Genomic DNA, 22,038 nt, shown 5'->3' on the forward strand with positions numbered 1-22,038 from the left:
GAAATAGACTACAAGATGAAGTTTTTATGCCCCAATTATGGGCATTTTGGTTTCTGGTTTGTGCGTTTATTCGTCCGTCTGTTCCACTTCAGGTTAAAGTTTTTGGTCAAGGTAGTTTTTGATTAAATTGAAGTTCAATCAACATGAAACTTAGTACACATGTTACCTATGATATGATCATTCTAATTTTAATGCCAAATTAGAATTTTTACCCCATTTTCACAGTCCACTGAAGATAGAAAAAAAATGTGCGGGATGGGACATCTACAATGTATGTACTAGGGACACATTCTTATTGAGAACTAATTCAAATTTGCACACAATTATAGATATGTATACAATTTGAGAACTAATTCAAATTGCACACAATTATAGATATGTATACAATCAAGAAAAACATTTGAATAACACAAAATTTTAGATGTTATGACATCACTATTGCATCTTAGCATGTGCCTTTTTCATGGAACTAAGAAAAATGTTCAATTTATGCAGTTTTCCATCAATATTTGCTTTGTGGAACCATTGTGTGTCATCAAAAAAAAAAAACAATGATTTACGAGACACTTTATTGTAGTTTTACATAATCATGATAATCTCACCAAAAATTGAATTGTTTCTAGGGTGTGCACATTCTTTTCCAATCCAAAATATACTTGGATGTAAAACATAGAAAATATGGACATTTAACAAAATAAAAAAAAAAAACATCACTTTTCTTATTTGAATTTTCTAATTATTTTCTAGACATTTTGTATCCAGTTGATAATATGTTGAACTCATATTTGTATGATTAAAATTTATTTATGTTTTCTTTCAGGATTATGTCCTAGTAATACCATCCAGTAGTTATGATTCAAAACACTTGAACTTACAACCTATTGACCACTCAGTCGAGTTCTTGAAGGAATGTATTGGACCAGGATTTGAACTTATGTAAGTATTTTTATTCAAACAATAAAGTTTTCTATTAAAAATTGCATACATGATTGATAACATACCACTGATCTTTCAATCAAGAACTATGACTGCAGATGAAGCAAGATTTCAGCTGGTGTCTCTTGAATCCTGTGGCTAACATCCTTGTAATACTTTTAATTCAGAATTTATTGCCTGCATTTATTATTGCGATGTTTAAGAATTGACACAAATTTGAGATTGATTATTGCAGTTTCAGGGTAATCTGCATACAGATATGTTGCATCTGATATCAGAATGTGAGTTCTTATTGCAATACTCACCCAGTCAAATGTTTTCATTAATCAAAATCTTGCAATAATTTCTGAATTTAAAGAATTCATTTGCAGTTCCAATATCCACAATTTTGTTATTTATGTTGTTACTAAAGGAAAGAAACATATTGAGCCAAGTTTGAAAAACAACCTCTAGTTATATAAGGAATGTCAGAATTTATCTTTATTTGTAGAAACAATTCCCAGTTTTGTAAAGATGGTGTGTTTACCTTGACAACAGATTTTAACAATGGAGCCATTTCCTGTGACTGTAATTATGATGGGTCACTGAGTTTTGACTGTAATCAGTTTGGTGGACAATGTCAGTGTCGTCAGAATGTGATTGGACGTAGATGTGAATTGTGTGAGGAGGGTTACTATGGATTCCCAAGATGCATCAGTAAGAACATTTTTAAATTATCAACTATGCTGCATGTGGCAAAGGAATATATCTTAAGTTCAATTATTGAGAAATGACCTTATTTATATATTATTTAATATTGTTTCTCATACAACATCCACCCCTGTCACTTAAACAATTGCATGTCGGTTCAATTAGCAAATAAAAAAGGATTTATTTGCATCACTTTTTGCTAGGTTTTGCTAATTTAAATCAGGTTTTCAAACATTTTTTCCAAAAAAGAATCATAATGTTATCAGTAAATTTTACATTTGCAAATAGTCTTGCTTACTAACATTATAACTTACACTGTGTGTTTTGTAACTTGTCTTTGAAAAATGTATCACATTAATTTAGACTCCACAAGATTCCGATTTTGATTTTATGAATGCACTACCTTGGTTGACTTAGAAATTTTAGAGGAATGTGCTCCATAGAACATTGTTGTCATTTTTTTCAGGAAAAAGGCTTTGATTGGAAAATCATGTATTATGACTTATCCTTTCTGTATTTTTCTCCTTACAGAATGTGATTGTCCATTTGGAACCTGCCATCCAGTTACTGGTGATTGTATCTGTCCACCCAATGTTGTAGGAGCCAGATGTGATCAGTGTGCACCAGCTACTTATGGCTATGATTCCCTTGTTGGATGCACAGTCAGTATTTTATGCTAATTCTTCACCTGATCATTAAAGACCAGGCATTTTTACATGGATACAAATAGACTAATTTCAAATTCTTGTATTGTTGCATTCAGGAAATCTTTGCAAAATATTTATCATTGCAAAACTTGAATTAACATAGAAAGAAAGTAATTTTTGCAAATGTCAGTCTGTGACTAGTCAATTATGAACTAAAAACACAGTCAAATGTGATCCATTGATTGGTATTGTTTTTTATGATGAATTTGCAAAAGGAAAAAAAAAATGATTATGTCACTCTGTCTTTAACAATGAATTGATTATTGTTTGTTACAGGAATGTAAATGTAACATAGATGGTATTGTGTATGGAGATTTGAATTGTGACCAGACAACTGGAGGATGCAAGTAAGTTCATGTAGCATTTAGCCTTGATATACATGTATGTTTATATATTGAAGATCATCTTTATAGAAATATCAATGAAGGAGGAAAAAAAAAGTCCCTCTTATGAAAGGGAGTTTGACAGTCTTTCCTGTTTTCTGAATAAGAAGTTTACAAGGGTTAGTTTATAGGAAAAACATTTTATTTACAAGATTAGTTCTAGTAAAACTTTGTGACTTTTTTACAGTTTCATTGTGTCATTAATCAGTTGGAATACTTTTATATTTTTTCAGCTGTAAGGAGAATATAATAAATCGTAAATGTGACCATTGTAAGATAGGATACCACACTTTCCCTGCCTGTGAACAATGTAACTGTAATGAGTTAGGAACAATAGAATCTGTGTGTGATGCTATGTCAGGCCAGTGTGAATGTAAGGTAAAGAGACATACTTTATTTTATTGTTTTGGGTCAGTTCTTAGAAGAAAATTTTATAACTCAGATAATGAAAAATATGCTTTGTCAACTAAAAACATTTTAAGCTCATATCGTTATGAATGCTGCTTCAAGTTTCAATACTGTGTTTATGAACATTTGTAACTTTAAAAACAGATTGTAGGATTTTTTAGGGTAATATAGCTTGAATCATTCATCATTTCTATTTTTTGAAACAGAAAAGTTTAGTGGGTTATATTATTCAACAGAAGAACTTCATATGAAATATTAACCCCCACTGTGCGAGTACAATATTAAGGTAAACTACAACCTGATATTGCTACCATCTTTTCAATTCTCAGTGATGACTTTACCATATATTGCAATATTTATTTTCCAGAAAAACGTTGCCCCTCCATATTGTGACAGATGTCAGCCAGGATCATATCACCTTGACCCAAGGAACCCTGAAGGTTGTTTAGAGTGTTTCTGTTTTGGCACCACAAGGACATGTCAGAGTACAGTCATGTATTGGGATGATGTAAGGAGTTATTTAATAGATGTTAATGGTCCATGCATACTAAACTTTATCACTTCAAGAAACTTAAACTTAACTTTGACAATAATAAGGGCTTATCATCACAGTTCACCAAATGTTAAATTTTCTGATCACAGTTCACAGGAAATACAACAAAACTGTTATCTAAAAGCTACAGTTTAACACCTTCATCACTTTTCATAAAAACAATGATTTAAAACCTTAATCATAAAACGTTCTTCAAATTGAATTGAAATAGAATTACGGAAAATGCAATATTCAGGAGTCTCTGATAATAAAGCCATAAAAAAACTAATCAAGGAAAGGAAATATCCACAATTGCGTGAGACGAAAATAACCCATCAGCCCCCTCAATAGTTTTCTTACAGTAAATAACTGTTAATAATTCAGATATTGCAGTTTATCCTACTCTGGCACATTAAATGTTTAATTTTGAGAAAATAAATAAGTTAATGTTTTCTTTTACTTTTAACGATCATTTTAATTTTGCTACAGATACCTTTATGCACGTTTGATTGTTAGATTTGTAATTTGATGGATTTCTGTGAAAACTCAAGATTTTAACAATTAATGTATTTGAGTTATTGCCCTTGGACAGATAAAATAAGTGTATATACATGGTACATTGCATAGGTGCTACCTGATTCTATTACAGGTGGAAGATATGTCTAGCTGGGATGTAACCAATGTACAGGAAGGCGCTCTGCGTGAAGCAGGTACAATAATAGCAGTATTGGATGCTGTCAACAAAACCATAGACCCCAACCAACCAATGTACTGGATAGCACCTGCTCCATATCTAGGAAATAAGGTATAATTATAGACTTTTTAAGTTCTTGCTGCATTAATCAGATAAAATAATTCATGGAATCTTATTAGCCAGTAAGCTGATAATCAAAGAAATGAGATATCTGCAAGTGAACTTTTAACAGTAACCATTTGTAGCTCTACATTTTTACCTATAGATTTTAAACAATTAAGGCTATGCTGATATTTTGTGACTGTCCTTGTCTTCTGTTCTTAATCAGTAAAACAATGAAAAAATTATCAGTTGAACTGCTACAAATTTTGAGTGCTCATTTTCCATATGATTAATTCTTGGGAGTTTCTCATTGCTAATTATGTTCGTAGCCTATGAAAATATGGTAGATATCTGTATCTTGCAGGTGACAATTCCAATGTTTTCTGCACCATAAGAACCAGTCATAAAGTATTTGTTTTAAATATTTGTTTTAAAACTGATATTTATTTCAGCTAAGATCATATGGAGGTAAACTGAAGTTCCAATCAATCTACATGTTACCCAGAGAAGATCCTACCATATCTGAACAAATGACAGCTAATATGGATGTTATCATCAAGGTTGGTTCATTTATTTGATCAATAGACTGATCATATGAATCTATAAAGGGTGAAGTCAGATTAACAACTAATTATGGAATGGTATATTTTTGTCTTGTATGTGATGATAGTCATTGATGCAACTACTTAGAAATACTATTTCCAGTATGCACGGATTCAACAAATGTAAAAGTTTGAGACTATGTTGCTGGATTTGATTGAAATTTGTTTTCTTTCTATTAAGAATTATTTAACAATTTGGCATACACTTGTATACAAGATTCGTGTTGTTTTTATTCTTTAGTTTTTAACCGGATTTTTGTGTCAAAATTGTCGGTTATTGATTTGGGGATGTACGGCAAGCGGTCGGGCGGCAACCAACCGTGCATTTACTCATGAAGCGTTCAACCAAACCTTTTAAAATTTTAATATGTTGTTACTGACAACAAAATGGAGGTCAAGTTCAATAATGACGATTTTGACTTTTACCGTTCAGGAGTTACGGTTCTTGAAAGTTTAAAAAATGTTGTGTCCGTGCATTTACTCCTGAACCGTTCAACCAAACCTTTTAAAATTTTAATATGTTGTTACTGACAACATAACGGAGGTCAAGTTGAATAATGACGATTTTTACTTTTACCGTTCAGGAGTTATGGTTCTTGAAAGTTTAAAAAATGTCGTGTCCGTGCATTTACTCATGAACCAGTCAACCAAACCTTTTAAAATTTTAATATGTTGTTACTGACAACAAAATGGAGGTCAAGTTCAATAATGACGATTTTGACTTTTACCGTTCAGGAGTTACGGTTCTTGAAAGTTTAAAAAATGTTGTGTCCGTGCATTTTCTCATGAACCCTTCAACCAAACCTTTTAAAATTTTAATATGTTGTTACTGACAACATAACGGAGGTCAAGTTGAATAATGACGATTTTTACTTTTACCGTTCAGGAGTTATGGTTCTTGAAAGTTTAAAAAATGTCGTGTCCGTGCATTTACTCATGAACCAGTCAACCAAACCTTTTAAAATTTTAATATGTTGTTACTGACAACAAAATGGAGGTCAAGTTCAATAATGACGATTTTGACTTTTACCGTTCAGGAGTTACGGTTCTTGAAAGTTTAAAAAATGTTGTGTCCGTGCATTTTCTCATGAACCCTTCAACCAAACCTTTTAAAATTTTAATATGTTGTTACTGACAACATAACGGAGGTCAAGTTGAATAATGACGATTTTTACTTTTACCGTTCAGGAGTTATGGTTCTTGAAAGTTTAAAAAATGTCGTGTCCGTGCATTTACTCATGAACAAGTCAACCAAACCTTTTAAAATTTTAATATGTTGTTACTGACAACAAAATGGAGGTCAAGTTCAATAATGACGATTTTGACTTTTACCGTTCAGGAGTTACGGTTCTTGAAAGTTTAAAAAATGTTGTGTCCGTGCATTTTCTCATGAACCCTTCAACCAAACCTTTTAAAATTTTAATATGTTGTTACTGACAACAAAATGGAGGTCAATTTCATTTTTTAGATATTTTCAAAATCCTAGGTAGGTGGACTTAGTAATTTTTTCTTACTTTATGCATTAAGGGCACACAGTTTGTCCTGCTAGAGGGTCATTTTCTATCTAGTTTATATGTTGTTATTGTTGACAACATGGAAGTCAAGTTTGATATTGATAATCATAAATTTTACCGATTAGGAGTTTTGGTCCTTGTAATATTGATAAATGCCAGAACACAAATAAATGTTAAAGAATCCGGTTTACTGTCATTTTGACAGCTCTTGTCTATGTTGTGTCATGTGTACTATTGTTTTTCTGTTTGTCTTTTTCATTTTTAGCCTTGGTTATTTTCCATTTATGAGTTTGACTGTCCCTTTGATATCTTTCGTCCCTCTTGTATCGTGTTATATGTTTAACTAGCTCAGTATAAAAACTGATGGTAAAAAGAGAAAATACACTTGTATCATGTTATATGTTTAACTAGCTCAGTATAGAAACTGATGGTAAAAAGAGAAAATACACTTGTATCATGTTATATGTTTAACTAGCTCAGTATAGAAACTAATGGTAAAGAGAAAATAAATGATGTATTATATTATGACTTATTTTACAGGGGAACAACATGACTATCTATCACACCTACACGTCTGTTCCTCAGCCAAGTACTATGTTTAATTATCAAGTGGAGATATCTGAGGTTAGTACCATGATAACCATATTATTTGTCAGATTGACATTCAGCAATGAGGTAAAAGAATCCAAAGATTTTGATTGGTCAATTTTCAATTAGCTAAGATGGTGTATTTTTTTTGCTTGAAAAAAAATCTGTATATCTGGTTAAGATTTTGTTATAAAGTCAAACTTATTTAATTTATTTAATTTTTAATTTAATCTAGCTAGTATTTTGATAAACCAACACTTTATAATGAATGAGATTTTGTTCCTTTATAACTGTTTCTCTAATTCTTGCTTGCTACCTGAATCCTGGTCATTATTAGGTAATGTATACTACCCTTCTTTCGAAATAGTCGAGTCCTACAGACAGATAGATTGGTTATCTGTCAAACCAGTCTACTCTTAAAGGAGGGTAGTTTACCTAACTTAACTTAATGACTTCATGGTTCAGCTAGCAAACAATTAAACCAAACATATTACCTTTACCTACACACTCAATGCATTTTGCTGTAATATAATCTTTAAGATAATGTGTCTGCTTTGAATGGTTTCTTCCATTCTTCAGAACAGGATTACAGAATTCACTTTGGTATATTACTTTCAAGTTGTTTGTTATAAAATGTCATTTTAATATTTGTAGAATAAATTCCGAGATGCTGATACAGGATTGAGTATTACCAGAGAACAACTATATGATATATTGGTAGATGTTGATGCTCTCCATATTGTAGCCAATCATTATAGTTCTCCTGGTGAAGCAAGGTATTTCTTTTCTTCACAATGATAAATTTTCTATAAAATATTTTACAAGGACTAGTCTGGAAAGCATGTTAGTTTAAGATTGGTCAAGATCAGGTTAATGTTACAGAAATTTCATATTTTTTATTTGGTGAAAATAATAATTACAAGAGATAGCAGACCGGCTTTAAAAATTTAAAAAAAAAAACTCAACTTAAGTCTCTTTGTAGATTAAAAGTTTTTTTTTTTTTGGATTTGTTAGCAGAAAGTTGTGCTTCTGCTTCAGTTAGAATGTTCTTTTAATTGTTACTTTTATGATTTGAACTGTAAAAAGATGTGGTTCTGCTTCAATTTGATTGTTTTTCTAATTCATACTATAATGTTGGGCTAGAGGTTGTATGATTTTTAATTTTGTAAAGTTTAGGTTTATTGAGAATAGTTTTACCAAAAAAAAAAGAACTTCCACTGGTAAGATTGTACGTATGTATATTTTAGATTGTTTAACAATAACAAGAATTATTTGTTCAATTCAGATTAATGGAAGTAAAAATGGAGTATGCCACAGAAGATGGAGCTGGAGACCAAGCAGTGTCTGTAGAACAATGTCAATGTCCAGTGGGATACACAGGAACTTCTTGTGAGGTAAAACAGAAACAGAGGTACCATTGGGGATTCAAACTCATACAAGTAGAAGACAAGCTGACAATGCTATGGCAATAAAAAAAATGATGAAAAGACAAGCTGTCAACAAAACTTTCTCCCTTTAACACTACAAACATAACAGAGATATAGAATCAAGTGTAACAGATGACTTCTTGGTTGCACTGAGATTTTGTAAAATAATTTAAATGGAAAAAGTGAAATATTCTAATGAAGTTCAGTAATGATGTCAAAAATATGTTTTTATTACAAAGAGGAAATTCTTGTGAGGTAAAAGTGAGATGGCTTGTCTGTGCAAGCTTATAAAACAATGGCTAAAAACATAAAACAGTCTACAAAGCTTTCTCCCTATAACTACACACATAACAGAGAGAGAGAGAGAGAGAGAGAGAGAGAGAGAGAGAGAGACAAAGATAGATGATTATAACAATGGATTCTAAATTTTTTTACAAGTTCATTTTTACTATACTTTCCATATCTGGTAATACAACAGGATGAGAAACTTCAGTATTCATTTAACATATGATAATTTGAATATTTCAGAGTTGTGAGGCAGGATTTTATAGAATAAAGTCGACACCATACCTGGGAACATGTGTACCATGTAGATGTAATGGACATGCTGATACCTGTGATTCATTGACAGGCGTTTGTGAGGTAAGTTGTCTAAAGGAAGATTTAAGCACATGTGCATATACATGTTTTTTTTGGCAAATGTAATTGCCATTTGAATATTTCTGATTTATAAACCCTATAAATTCATATCAAGAATTATTTGCTGATGACTTTTTTGTGTGTTTGATGAACAAAAGTGCAGAATTTCATTTTCACACTGATGACATGCTTATTAATTACAGTGAATACATTCTTTCTAAAGTGAACAAAATTTTATTCTGAGCTGTTTTTAGTATTGTCAGTTATTAATAAGACACCATATTACATAAAAAATGGAAATGACACAAAATTCTATTTAGAAATTAATATAGAAATTAGACTTGTGACAGAGTGTTCTTTTTCTTTTCCACATTTATGAGTTTTACTGACTCTGTGTTCTCTTTGTAATAAGATATTTTTAAAAATAGCTTTTTATAATGTAACATAGGAAAATGATGACAAAACATCAAGAATTTAAACATTATATATAAAATTATTTAAGTTTGTATACTATAATTTGTTAGAAGTATAATTTCAAGTTTTAATATCTGTTTTGCAGACTTGCAGAGACAACACCTTTGGAGATCACTGTGACCAATGTTTACCTGGTCACTATGGTGACGCAGCCACTGGACCATGTCAGATCTGTAGCTGCCCACTTCCTACTGCTTCTAACAAGTATGAAATTTTTTACTTCAGAAAATTTTCTCTATTCACTTCACTAGAAACATTCATGTGATATTATAATTCATTTTGTAGTTGAAAATAAGTTATTGTTAAGTTAACAGTAAGTTGTTTTGCAGTAATTAAATTGCTGTAGTTTTACCATTTTTTGGCTTATATGTATGATAATTGAATAATATTGTATTTTCAAGTGATTGTTTAAGATTTTTCGTGTAGTTTAACTCTTGTTTCTAACTGGGTTAATAGTGGGGATACTGCTTGACCTCTGAATGTCTGTCTTTTAGTTTGTATGTAAATAGTACTGATTATATTTGAAATTAGTTTGCCACAAGGTATGATGATGTATGTATGGATTTATTGTAGTTTTGCCACAAGCTGTGATGTATACAATAACCAGTTATATTCCTGTGAATGTAAAGAAGGCTACACTGGTACCTATTGTGAGAGGTAAGAAACTGGTACCTGTAAATGTCAGTTCAACAAACAAATAATTGGACTGTGCTTTGTTGATGTACTAAATTTTGCGATACATTTTCATTTCAATGTCACTAAGTTAAAACCTAGTAAACTGTTAGATTTTATGTTATTTTGGATGGAACTATTGTAATCAATAAAAAAAATGTCTTTCATCCTTCATTGCATTACATGTCATAATGTAGTGGTAATCATCTTCAAAGTTGTTGTTGGATACTGGGGTGTTTCCTTGAAATGATAGGTTTTCCTAAATTCTTTGATGAATCTTTAAATGCCTCTAAAAAAGTTGAAACCAGTGTTCACTATTTTAAACTTTGGTATGATTAATAAATCTTGTATATAATAAAGCAGTCAACGCTTTCATTTTGTATTTTATATATAAATGTCAATGATCTTTTTCTTTCAGATGTGCACCAGGTTACTTTGGCAATCCCAACCAGGAAGGAAGCACCTGCCAGCCTTGTCAGTGCTCTGGTAACATTGATATGAATGATCCTTATGCCTGTGATGTAGCTACAGGAGAGTGTTTGAGGTGTCTTAATAATACAGTTGGACCACAGTGTTCCCAGTGTAGAGATTGGTATTATGGGGATGCTATGGAGGACAAGAACTGTGCAGGTGGGTAACAGGTCATTTACCAGGTGTCTTTTAAGGAAAAAAATTAGAGCATGCTTTAACATATATTGTAACTAGATGAAAAAAAAAAGAATTAAAAAAGGGTATTTTAAGTACTCTATCTCGAGGGTGTGGAGTGCTGTCCTAAAATTATTTTCTAAATTTATCAAAACACTTAAAGTAACCACATGTAATCAAACCTCAACATGCAAGGTATTCTCCAATACACAGTTATCATAGTAATAGACAATATGACATAGTAAAATTTGGCAAAGAAATATTTGAAATTGAATAGAAAAAAAGAAATGACACAACATAGCATGTACAGAGTCTGTTTAAGTCAGATACAAGTTATAGATAAATATATGTTCAGTAATAACCAGTTGCCTTAGCCATATCTCAGCAGTTCTATTCATCTCATTAGTTGATTTAGTTCTTTCTTTTCTTTCTAATTAACCCCAAGGGTGACTGGGGTATAGAAATATGGTCACTTGGTCTTCTCCCGACCGGCAGTAAAACGCTTGCTGAAGTGGGGTGTCCGTTTGGCTGTGCAGGATGTATCAAGTTCGCAGTCACGTCCGATCAGATAGGGGACGTTAAATCCGATGCCTCTTTTAAAGAGAGTGCCACGCTCTTTGCACGTTAAGAACCCTTGCAACAACTCTTTGAGGGGTCCGTAGGTTGCCTGTTGCAAGGCAAAATTTCTGTCTCTATCCAATATACCCTCATTTTCCAGTAGCAGTCCAAATTTCCCCGACCATCATCCTCTATTATAACAACCTACCTATTGTATTTATTGTTAACTTGTTCTCGTCCTGAATATGCATGAAATATTTGCCACTGGACGTTAAGCAACCAACAATCAATCAATCAATCAATCTTTCTAATTAAGCCAGCTGTAAGGACAAAATTCACTTTAAATTCTAAATTAAAATGTTGAAGTTTTGGGAGAGTTTTATCCTGTGAAATAACACCTGAAGAAGAAATATTCTGCAGTTTTGATAAAATCGTGAATGTTATTAAACAATTTTTTTATTTTAATTTTTCAGCCTGTCAGTGTGACCAGTGTGGTTCTGAGTATTGTGAACGTGACAATGGACAATGTACATGTAAACCTAATGTGATAGGACAAGGATGCGAACAATGTGCTGTATGTATAAAATCAACACACACACCTATCTTTATCACTCAGTCTTTAAATTTTCATTTTATCAAGAGATGTTCTTGAATAACAGTAAAATTTTAGTTAGCCTGCATGGATGAATATAAATGACACATTTTTTTTTAACAATTAGAAAAAACAACCCTAAGACTGGCGTCCAATGAGGCACCCTTCTTCTTAATTATGGTTTAAAAATTGAATATAAAGCACAAAGTGGCAAATGAAATTAAAGTTTTTGTTCAGTAATAAAAAGTTGCCTTAGCCACATCTCATTGGTTGGTTTAGTTCTTTCTTTTTGCTAATTAAGCCAGCTGTAAAGACAAAAATATATTGAAATTGAAAAAAGAATATCTATTTGGACAAAAGAAAATATTTTAGGCCGTGAAAATGCAGTAATAGTCTTCCAAAGGATAATTTTCCCATGATAAAACTGACCAGAACACATTTACATCAAGTATAAAGTTTCTGGCTCAAACAGATTTTCATAGTTCAGAAATTGACTGAAATAATTTTTTTCTAGCCCAATACATATGGATTTGACCAGTGTGGTGGCTGTCGAGACTGTAACTGTGAAGTGGCATCGGTCAGTGCACAATGTGACATGGTGTCTGGAGATTGTAATTGTCAGCCAGGCGTTGAAGGAAGATATTGTGACGTGTGTATAGAGGGATACTGGAACTATGCTGTTGATGGATGTCAAAGTATGTACTAACAAGTTTTCACAGCTGTATATTTATCATGTGGTCTAGGTTTTGACATTTATTTACTTATAGTGAGAGGTTATATTAGGACTAGTGTATATATGGACCTCTTAAACTTTTAACACTGTATTAAAGTATGTAGATCTATGGGTTTTGTATTTAAAATTTTACGTTTAAAAAAACAATTTAAAGCTGATTACTTTGAATTTGCCATCTTACTAATGGTTGAAAGACGGGTTGACAAGAAAATAGTTTTCTATATTTACCCTTGACAGATGAATTGCTATTTTATCAGTATAAACATGGTGACATGTTGGAAAATGCCAATGCTTACCTGTACAATACTGTATTTTACCTTTACAGAGTGTAACTGTGAGTTTGATGGCGCTATTACATGTGACAGACAATCGGGAAGATGTCAGTGTTTACCAGGTGTGACAGGACCTACATGTGATAGATGTCTGGACAGATGGGTACTTATCCCACAGAAAGGTTGCCAAGGTAATTAATGTTATCATAAAAGTCAGTGTAGCTTTCTTGTCAAAATAATGTCATAGCTTTTGTCATCATGTGATGTTTGTTGGAAATATACCTGGTACTTGTAATAAAATTTTCAAAAACTTTGGCAGATGTGTTCCATTCTGTATGAAGTAAGATTTGTGAATGAATGGAAAAATACCAAACTTGCATGCCATGCTTTTTATACGACCGCAAATTTTGAAAAAATTTTCGTCGTATATTGCTATCACGTTGGCGTCGGCGTCGTCGTCGTCGTCGTCGTCGTCGTCGTCCGGCGTCCGAATACTTTTAGTTTTCGCACTCTAACAAATAAGCATTTTCTTGGTTTTCGCACTATAACTTTAGTTTAAGTTAATAGAAATCTATGAAATTTTGACACAAGGTTTATGACCACAAAAGAACGGTTGGGATTGATTTTGGGAGTTTTGGTCTCAACAGTTTAGGAATTAGGGGCCAAAAAAGGGCCCAAATAAGCATTATTCTTGGTTTTCGCACAATAACATTAGTTTAAGTAAATAGAAATCAATGAAATTTAAACACAATGTTAATGACTACAAAAGGAAGGTTGGTATTGATTTTGGGAGTTTAGGTCCCAACAGTTTAGGAATTAGGGGCCAAAAAGGGACCCAAATAAGCATTTTTCTTGGTTTTCGCACCATAACGTTAGTATAAGTAAATAGAAATCTATGAAATTTAAACACAAGGTTTATGACCATAAAAGAAAGGTTGGGTTTGATTTTGGGAGTTTTGGTCCCAACATAATAAGGGGCCCAAAGGGTCCAAAATTAAACTTTTGTTTGATTTCATCAAAATTGAATAATTGGGGTTCTTTGATATGCTGAATCTAACTGTCATGACTGTGTATGTAGATTCTTAACTTTTGGTCCCGTTTTCAAATTGGTCTACATTAAGGTCCAAAGGGTCCAAAATTAAACTTAGTTTGATTTTGACAAAAAATGAATCAGTTAGGTTCTTTGATATGCTGAATCTAAAAATGTACTTAGATTCTTGATTATTGGCCCAGTTTTCAAGTTGGTCCAAATCGGGGTCCAAAATTAAACTTTGTTTGATTTCATCAAAAATTGAATAAATGGGGTTCTTTGATATACCAAATCTAACTGTGTATGTAGATTCTTCATTTTTGGTCCTGTTTTCAAATTGGTCTACACTAAAGTCCAAAGGGTCCAAAATTAAACTTAGTCTGATTTTAACAAAAATTGAAATCTTGAAGTTCTTTGATATGCTGAATCCAAAAATGTACTTAGATTTTTTATTATGGGCCCAGTTTTCAAGTTGGTCCAAATCAGGATCTAAAATTATTATATTAAGTATTGTGCAATAGCAAGTCTTTTCAATTGCACAGTATTGCGCAATGGCAAGAAATATCTAATTGCACAATATTGTGAAATATCAAATTTTTTTTTAATTAGAGTTATCTTTCTTTGTCCAGAATAGTAAGCAAGAAATATCTAATTGCAAAATATTGTGCAATAGCAAGATTTTTTTTTAATTGGAGTTATCTTTCTTTGTCCAGAATCAACTTAAATCTTTGTTATATACAATATACAATGTATATTCACTTTTTACTACCAACTGATAAATTAAAATAATCTTTACCATTCAGTGATAACAAGCAGTTTTTTTACATCTTAATATTTTATGATGTATTTAAATGAGTAGTTATTGTTGCAAACTCCATTAGAAATTTTAATTGAGATTAGTTGTGGAATAAGGGAAAGGGGGATGTGATTAAAAAAATTGGGTTCAATTTTTCTCATTTGAAATTTCATAAATAAAAAAGAAAATTTCTTCAAACATTTTTTTGAGAGGATTAATATTCAACAGCATAGTGAATTGCTCTAAGAGAAACAAAAATTTTAAGTTCATTAGAACACATTCATTCTGTGTCAGAAACCTATGCTGTGTCAACTATTTAATCACAATCCAAATTTAGAGCTGAATCCAGCTTGAATGTTGTGTCCATACTTGCCCTAACCGTTCAGGGTTCAACCTCTGCGGTCGTATAAAGCTACGCCCTGCGGAGCATCTGGTTCAAAACTATGTTACAGGAAGTTGCATGGGGGTATATCGAGCCAAAACCTTGGATTTTCATAGCAGTAGTATTTTAAACAGAACAGAAAATGAAACATGATCACTTTAAGGAGTTTGGTTATAAATAGTATTGTTAAAATGAAATGTATAAAAAATACATCTTTTAAAGTGTTAAAAAATCTCAGAAAATTATAAATTCTTTGATAAAAGTGGTGTTTCATGTGACTTTGATTTAACATATAAAAAGTGTGATGTATATCAAATGGTTTTTTTTCAGAGTGCGACAACTGTGTACACATTCTGATAGATGATGTTGAAGCTTTAGATTCTGAGTTAGGAGGTCTGACAGCTAACTTGGCTGGTGTGTCAGCAGGTGTGTCTGCTCATAACAGATTAAAGAGGATTAATGAAAGTGCAATAGCTCTCGGGGTAAGTTGATTCAATCAATTCTTATCATGCAAAGTTTAATCAGAGAATTGTTTTTGTGCATCCTGTTGAAAAATAATGAAAAAAATAACATATTAGGTGAATCTTATGCTTTTGTTTTCATGGTGAAATATTTAAATTTTCACACTTAATGTAAAATGTATGAAAACACTATATTGAAACCATGGTAAAAAGTGTATTTTGACTTTACAGCCTGAAGTTGCAGATCTATATTCTGACCCCAGAGATCTGGAATTGACCCCATTAAGACAGGAACTCAGTGAATTGGAAATTCAGGCAAATAATGGCAATGGCAAGGTAAATATTGAAATGGTAGATGGGTGTTGATAATTTTTTTAATTAACTAAAATTTTAGTAAAACTTTCATAGATCATTGTTATCTTCTGTTTGAGTTTTTTTCAGCTCCTTGTAGAACTCTTTGATTTTATCCTTCATCTTGTATTCATCATTGACCTTCTAAACTTTTATCTTTAAGCATTTCAAATGGCGATACGTTCAGAAAATTGTTTCAAAGGCAGCAAATGTTTTTACTAGAGTTTTATGCATTATCTAGACTGTATAGTACATCAGATTTTTAAATCAGAAAATATTTGAAATGTCTTGTAACTGTTTTCCTACATTTCAGGCTTCATCTCTGGTAATCACAGGAGATGCTGTCCAGGAGGAAAGCAGTCGTCTTCTAGAATCTGCTCTGGAGACAGAGGGCACCACTAATGAACTAGACCAGATAAGATTAGGTAAATATTCGGGTTTGGTTACACAAAGTTGTCAGTAAAAAAAAATGTGCATAACAAGAATTTGAGGATGAATATTTCTTTTGTGCATGTAACATAGAATAAATGAAAATTAAGGTGAAATTATCAAGTTTTATAATATGTCAATGTTGAAAAGGTAAAAGTTAAAGTGATAAAATTTTCAAAAGAAAAATCTGTTATTGATTTGATGATGTAGGGCAGGCGGGCAGTTGCCAAACAGTGTACGTTCAGTAATTATTATGTTGAGCCTAACATATATTTAATATTTTTGCAGAAACTGTACAGTATATAGAAAATGTACTAGAGAGAATTCTACAGGGCATCAAATTGACCAACATCTCAAACTATGTAACAGTCTCACAACAGATCATGGATGAAATTATCAGTCGAAACTTCTCCAAAGATGCTGAGGAATGTAATGCTGAGAAAATGGCTGCCATTACAAGTAAGTTCAAGATTTACATTGCTACAAAAGAGGTGGACAAGGGACCTCTGATTCTCCTGATAATACCGGCTGTGCAAGGGCTGTATAGCCAGTCAAGGTTGTTAAAAACTTTCATTTGTCCCTGATTCTCACTCCATTAATCACAGATGTAAATTGGTTAAGGAAACATTTGTAGCATATCTCTATTTTTTACTCTTTCTTCTCCCGGTTCCAGACTTGCTATATGTCCCTCATTTCCTGTCTAACCCCTTACAATAGACAAGTGTTAAAATTTTTTATAGCAATTTGTTTGTATTTGTAATTGTATTCTTGTTTCTGACTTTTTTAGTGACCTTTAGTTTAAGAGGTTATGTTGTGAAGACAGACAATGGTGCTAACCACACATCTATAACCAGAGCTGCAGTAGACAGAATTGGAGCACGTTTGTATGATTTACAGAATGGTAGTCGCCTGTCCGTCCTAGATGCTGAGGACGCCATCAATATGGCTGAGGATATCAGAACAGTTCTCATGGCAACATTACAGGTATAATGGTGTTTATAGAATTGACCAGTTGTAAGGCTACACTTTTAACATATAATATTAACAAATAGAGCTTTACTTGTGACTTACACAGCATCCTTATAACTTGAAAAAATGTTAAAAACCTTGAGGTCAACCAATAATCTTTCAACAATAAAGAAGTGATTATACAATATGTTAATCTCTTTTAATATTGTTCAAAGTCAAAACAAGTAGTGAATGAAATTAACAAAGAATAAGGAATTTTCATATATAAATTTCTTTTTAGATGTGTAGAATTTAGAAGCTTTTTCAGGACCTTAGTCTCTAGATACAAATCAAGGGTCTGGAAACGGTCATATATGCCAGACTTGTCCTAAACTGAAAGGGTTTGTCCTAAACAAGGAATTAGGATTTAGGACATATGTTATTTTTCAACAAAAATAATTTTGGTAATTTCAGTGAGATCAGGTTTCTAAATAGCCATTTTTAACTTGTTTTTGTTTTGTTATCGATTTCCTGTAATAAAACAGCCACCTCAGTGTATTGTTATAATCCTGAGGGCCCTCCTTATAACTACATGTATATTAATGCCTCCGGGAAATATTGGCTAATGATCACTAATCTCTTAACCTGTGTTTTTATAATTCACACCTGGCTATAATTGATTTAATCACAAGCTCAGAACTAATAATACAAAGAGATTAAAATTCCAAAACAACTGTTTTGATTATTTAATTACTTTTTAGCTAAGACAACAGGGCTCACACTACTTCAGAATCATAGGGAGAAGTGACTTCTCTTTCTGAAACTGATGGGGAGAAGTGTTGAGATTTGAAAGAGAAGTGCTCCTACCCGCGCTGCGCTACAATGCTTGGATTTTACTATAGTATAAAGGGGCATATGTAAATAATGTTCTTTTTATATTGTTCAATTCATATCTGAGTATACAATTAAAGTAACAGTTCAAATTCAAAGTTGGTGAAGTTAAGGTTCTTGTGAGAAACTACCTACTAAATATCTAGCACTAAAAAGATTATTTTTTTATGTCAAAAAGGTGAAGAAATTATGATATATATTAATTACAATTTAATTAAAAACTATTTTTATGTATGAAATTCAGTGTTTCTCATAAAAAAAAATATATGCAAAGTAAAGCTTGGCCATAATAATTTGCATTAGTATATATAATAGTCTCAGAGTTAAATCAATATTTTGAAACAATTCATATAAATTATATGGAATTAAATACACTAATCAATTACATGTTACCAAAAGTCTGTTAGTTTGTGTGGAATGAATAATTTTCTTTTTTGGGGTTTATATTCTTCTGAGGGCTGTTCCATCCATGCCTCCGTAGTAATTATTGTAAAAATACGGATTTCCGTCATAGCTGGTCCGGTTCCGTTTCGTAGTTAGAAACGGTCAATGGCGAACGAATACAAGAAAATTTACAAAAATAAACGATGTTTGACAAGCTATTTGGAAAGGAAAATGATGTTTTTAAAGCAATAAATGGATTGAAAATTTACTGGAGACAACTTTTGTCACGTTTACGTGAAGAAACAAACTTATTTTGCCGCTGAAAGTTAGGTTGATGTACGTTTTCCAGTAACAAGCACCGGAAGCTACGGAAGTTCATTAAGTCATAAAAAATTGTCTTTTTATTAAACAACCTGCTACACACTGTAAAGACAATGCTTCAATCTCTTTTCTTAAGAAGATTAATCGTTTAAGTCTGAATTTCTTTAATTATCAATCAAAAAATTGATGTTTTATCAACTCAGTAAAAATTGAAAATGTCCGATGCCAAAGCGACTGAAAGCGAGTATCGTTAACATCCAGGCGATTTGTTTTCGCTTTTGGGGGTCGGGAAAGCAAAGTGACAGTCAGGAAAGCGACTTCTTCGCCCAAGTCGCCTGGTACCGTGAGCCCTGAGACAATTGTCAATTCTGATTTAAATTAAATTAAAACTTGATGAAATTTACGTAGAAAAAAGTTGTTTTTTTGTCACTACTAACACACATGCTTTGTTTACTATGTAATATGCATGCTGGAAATTCTTTTCCACAGATTAGACACTAAATCGTAAATTCGAAATGATTCCATGCTATATAAAGCAAGTGCAACTATTATCATTGATATTTAAACACTATCAAAGGTAAAAATATAAGAAGCCGATTACTTCCTGTGAATTTGATAACAAAACTTATCCCAGAAATGAGTCCGGTATTGCTTGTTTTGCTATTGTCGCAATACATCCGGTTTTAATTTTGTCTTCAAAATCGAAAGAATTATCGTTTTTATACGACCGCAAAAATTTTAATTTTTTGGTCGTATATTGCTATCACGTTGGCGTCGTCGTCCTGCGTCGTCGTCGTCGTCGTCGTCGAATACTTTTAGTTTTCGCACTCTTACTTCAGTAAAAGTGAATAGAAATCAATGAAATTTTAACACAAGGTTTATGACCACAAAAGGAAGGTTGGGATTGATTTTGGGAGTTTTGGTCCCAACATTTTAGGAATTAGGGTCCAAAAAGGGCCCAAATAAGCATTTTCTTGGTTTTCGCACTATAACTTTAGTTTAAGTGAATAGAAATCTATGAAATTTTGACACAAGGTTTATGACCACAAAAGGACGGTTGGGATTGATTTTTGGAGTTTTGGTTCCAACAGTTTAGGAATTAAGGGCCAAAAAAGGGCCCAAATAAGCATTATTCTTGGTTTTCGCACAATAACTTTAGTATAAGTAAATAGAAATCAATGAAATTTAAACACAAGGTTTATGACCACAAAAGGAAGGTTGGGATTGATTTTTGGAGTTGAGGTAACAACAGTTTATGAATTAGGGGCCAAAAAGGGGCCCAAATAAGCATTATTTTTGGTTTTTGCACCATAACTTTAGTATAAGTAAATAGAAATCTATGAAATTTAAACACAAGGTTTATGACCATAAAAGGAAGGTTGGGTTTGATTTTGGGAGTTTTGGTCCCAACAGTTTAGGAAAAAGGGGCCCAGAGGGTCCAAAATTGAACTTTGTGTGATTTCATCAAAAATTGAATAATTGGGGTTCTTTGATATGCCGAATCTAACTATGTATGTAGATTCTTAATTTTTGGTCCCGTTTTCAAATTGGTCTACATTAAGGTCCAAAGGGTCCAAAATTAAACTTAGTTTGATTTTAACAAAAATTGAATCCTTGGGGTTCTTTGATATGCTGAATTTAAAAATGTACTTAGATTTTTAATTATTGGCCTAGTTTTCAAGTTGGTCCAAATGGGGGTCCAAAATTAAACTTTGTTTGATTTCATCAAAAATTGAATAAATGGGTTCTTTGATATGCCAAATCTAACTGTGTATGTAGATTCTTAACAAAAATTAAATTCTTGGGCTTATTTGATATGCTTTATCTAAACATGTACTTTGATTTTTGATTATGGGCCCAGTTTTCAAGTTGGCCCAAATCAGGATTCCATATCAAGTATTGTGCAATAGCAAGAAATTTTCAATTGCACAGTATTGCACAATAGCAAAAAATATCTAATTGCACAATATTGTGCAATAGCAATTAATTTTCAATTGGAGTTATCTTTCTTTGTATAGAATAGTAGTTGATTATATATGTTGGAAATTTGCCAGACATGACTTTGATGTCATTTTCTATTTTTATTTACCAATAACTTTATGTAAATAACTTCATTGGAAATTTGCCAATATAAAATGTTGCTGATGAAGCTTTTTTTCCTTATCTTATCTAAAATGTTTTTAGATAATGTATGTTGGACATTTGCCAGACATGACTATTTACATTTTGGATATTGAACCATAATAGTTTAATATTAAATTTAAAAACATTAAATTCTAATTTTCATTTCTTAAACCAAATTCATAATGTGACATAAACCTATGTTGTGTCAACTATTTAATCACAATCCACATTTATAGCTGTATCAAACTTAAAAGTTGTGTCCATACTTGTTCTCATTTCAGATTTCATAAATAAAAAGAAAATTTCTTCAAACATTTTTTTGACAGGATTAATATTCAACAGCATAGTGAATTGCTCAAAGGCAAAAAAAAATTTAGGTTCATTAGACCACATTCATTCTGTGTCAGAAAGCTATGCTGTGTCAACTATTTAATTTTAGATTTAAATAAGTTTGAAGAAGAAATCTTCAATTGATTTGTAAAATCTTGACATTTGTTTTGTGTAAAAAACCCATATAATGTCAAAAATTTGATCACAATCCAAATTCAGAGCTGTATCACGCTTAAATGTTTTGTCCATACCTGCCCCAACTGTTCAGGGATCGACCTCTGCGGTCGTATAAAGCTGCACCCTGCGGAGCACCTGGTTACTCATTAAAATCACTTCATTTTTAGCTCACCTGGCCTAAAAGACCATGTGAGCTTTTCTCATCACTTGGCGTCCCTCGTCGTCGTCGTCGTCGTCGTCGCCTGT

General features: G+C 32.1%; 1 protein-coding gene across 2 annotated transcripts in view; it reads left to right on the plus strand.

Moving 5' to 3' along the window:
• The window catches only part of LOC143071507 (laminin subunit alpha-like), an 86,536-nt gene that overhangs the window by 28,871 nt on the left and 35,627 nt on the right, over positions 1-22,038 (plus strand). For both annotated transcript variants that reach the window (XM_076245858.1, XM_076245866.1), the window contains exons 26-48: positions 821-936; positions 1,427-1,632; positions 2,158-2,288; positions 2,610-2,680; positions 2,950-3,094; positions 3,492-3,632; positions 4,306-4,461; positions 4,905-5,012; positions 7,109-7,192; positions 7,811-7,932; positions 8,442-8,550; positions 9,112-9,225; positions 9,782-9,900; positions 10,270-10,353; positions 10,787-10,998; positions 12,045-12,145; positions 12,678-12,858; positions 13,222-13,359; positions 15,707-15,858; positions 16,069-16,173; positions 16,502-16,613; positions 16,906-17,076; positions 17,405-17,601. In XM_076245858.1, the coding sequence (XP_076101973.1) occupies positions 821-936; positions 1,427-1,632; positions 2,158-2,288; positions 2,610-2,680; positions 2,950-3,094; positions 3,492-3,632; positions 4,306-4,461; positions 4,905-5,012; positions 7,109-7,192; positions 7,811-7,932; positions 8,442-8,550; positions 9,112-9,225; positions 9,782-9,900; positions 10,270-10,353; positions 10,787-10,998; positions 12,045-12,145; positions 12,678-12,858; positions 13,222-13,359; positions 15,707-15,858; positions 16,069-16,173; positions 16,502-16,613; positions 16,906-17,076; positions 17,405-17,601 (3,075 nt within the window). The remainder of the gene's footprint in view (positions 1-820; positions 937-1,426; positions 1,633-2,157; positions 2,289-2,609; positions 2,681-2,949; positions 3,095-3,491; positions 3,633-4,305; positions 4,462-4,904; positions 5,013-7,108; positions 7,193-7,810; positions 7,933-8,441; positions 8,551-9,111; positions 9,226-9,781; positions 9,901-10,269; positions 10,354-10,786; positions 10,999-12,044; positions 12,146-12,677; positions 12,859-13,221; positions 13,360-15,706; positions 15,859-16,068; positions 16,174-16,501; positions 16,614-16,905; positions 17,077-17,404; positions 17,602-22,038) is intronic.

The sequence above is a fragment of the Mytilus galloprovincialis genome, chromosome 1 (genome assembly GCF_965363235.1).
Source record: "Mytilus galloprovincialis chromosome 1, xbMytGall1.hap1.1, whole genome shotgun sequence".
Lineage (NCBI taxonomy): Eukaryota > Metazoa > Mollusca > Bivalvia > Mytilida > Mytilidae > Mytilus > Mytilus galloprovincialis.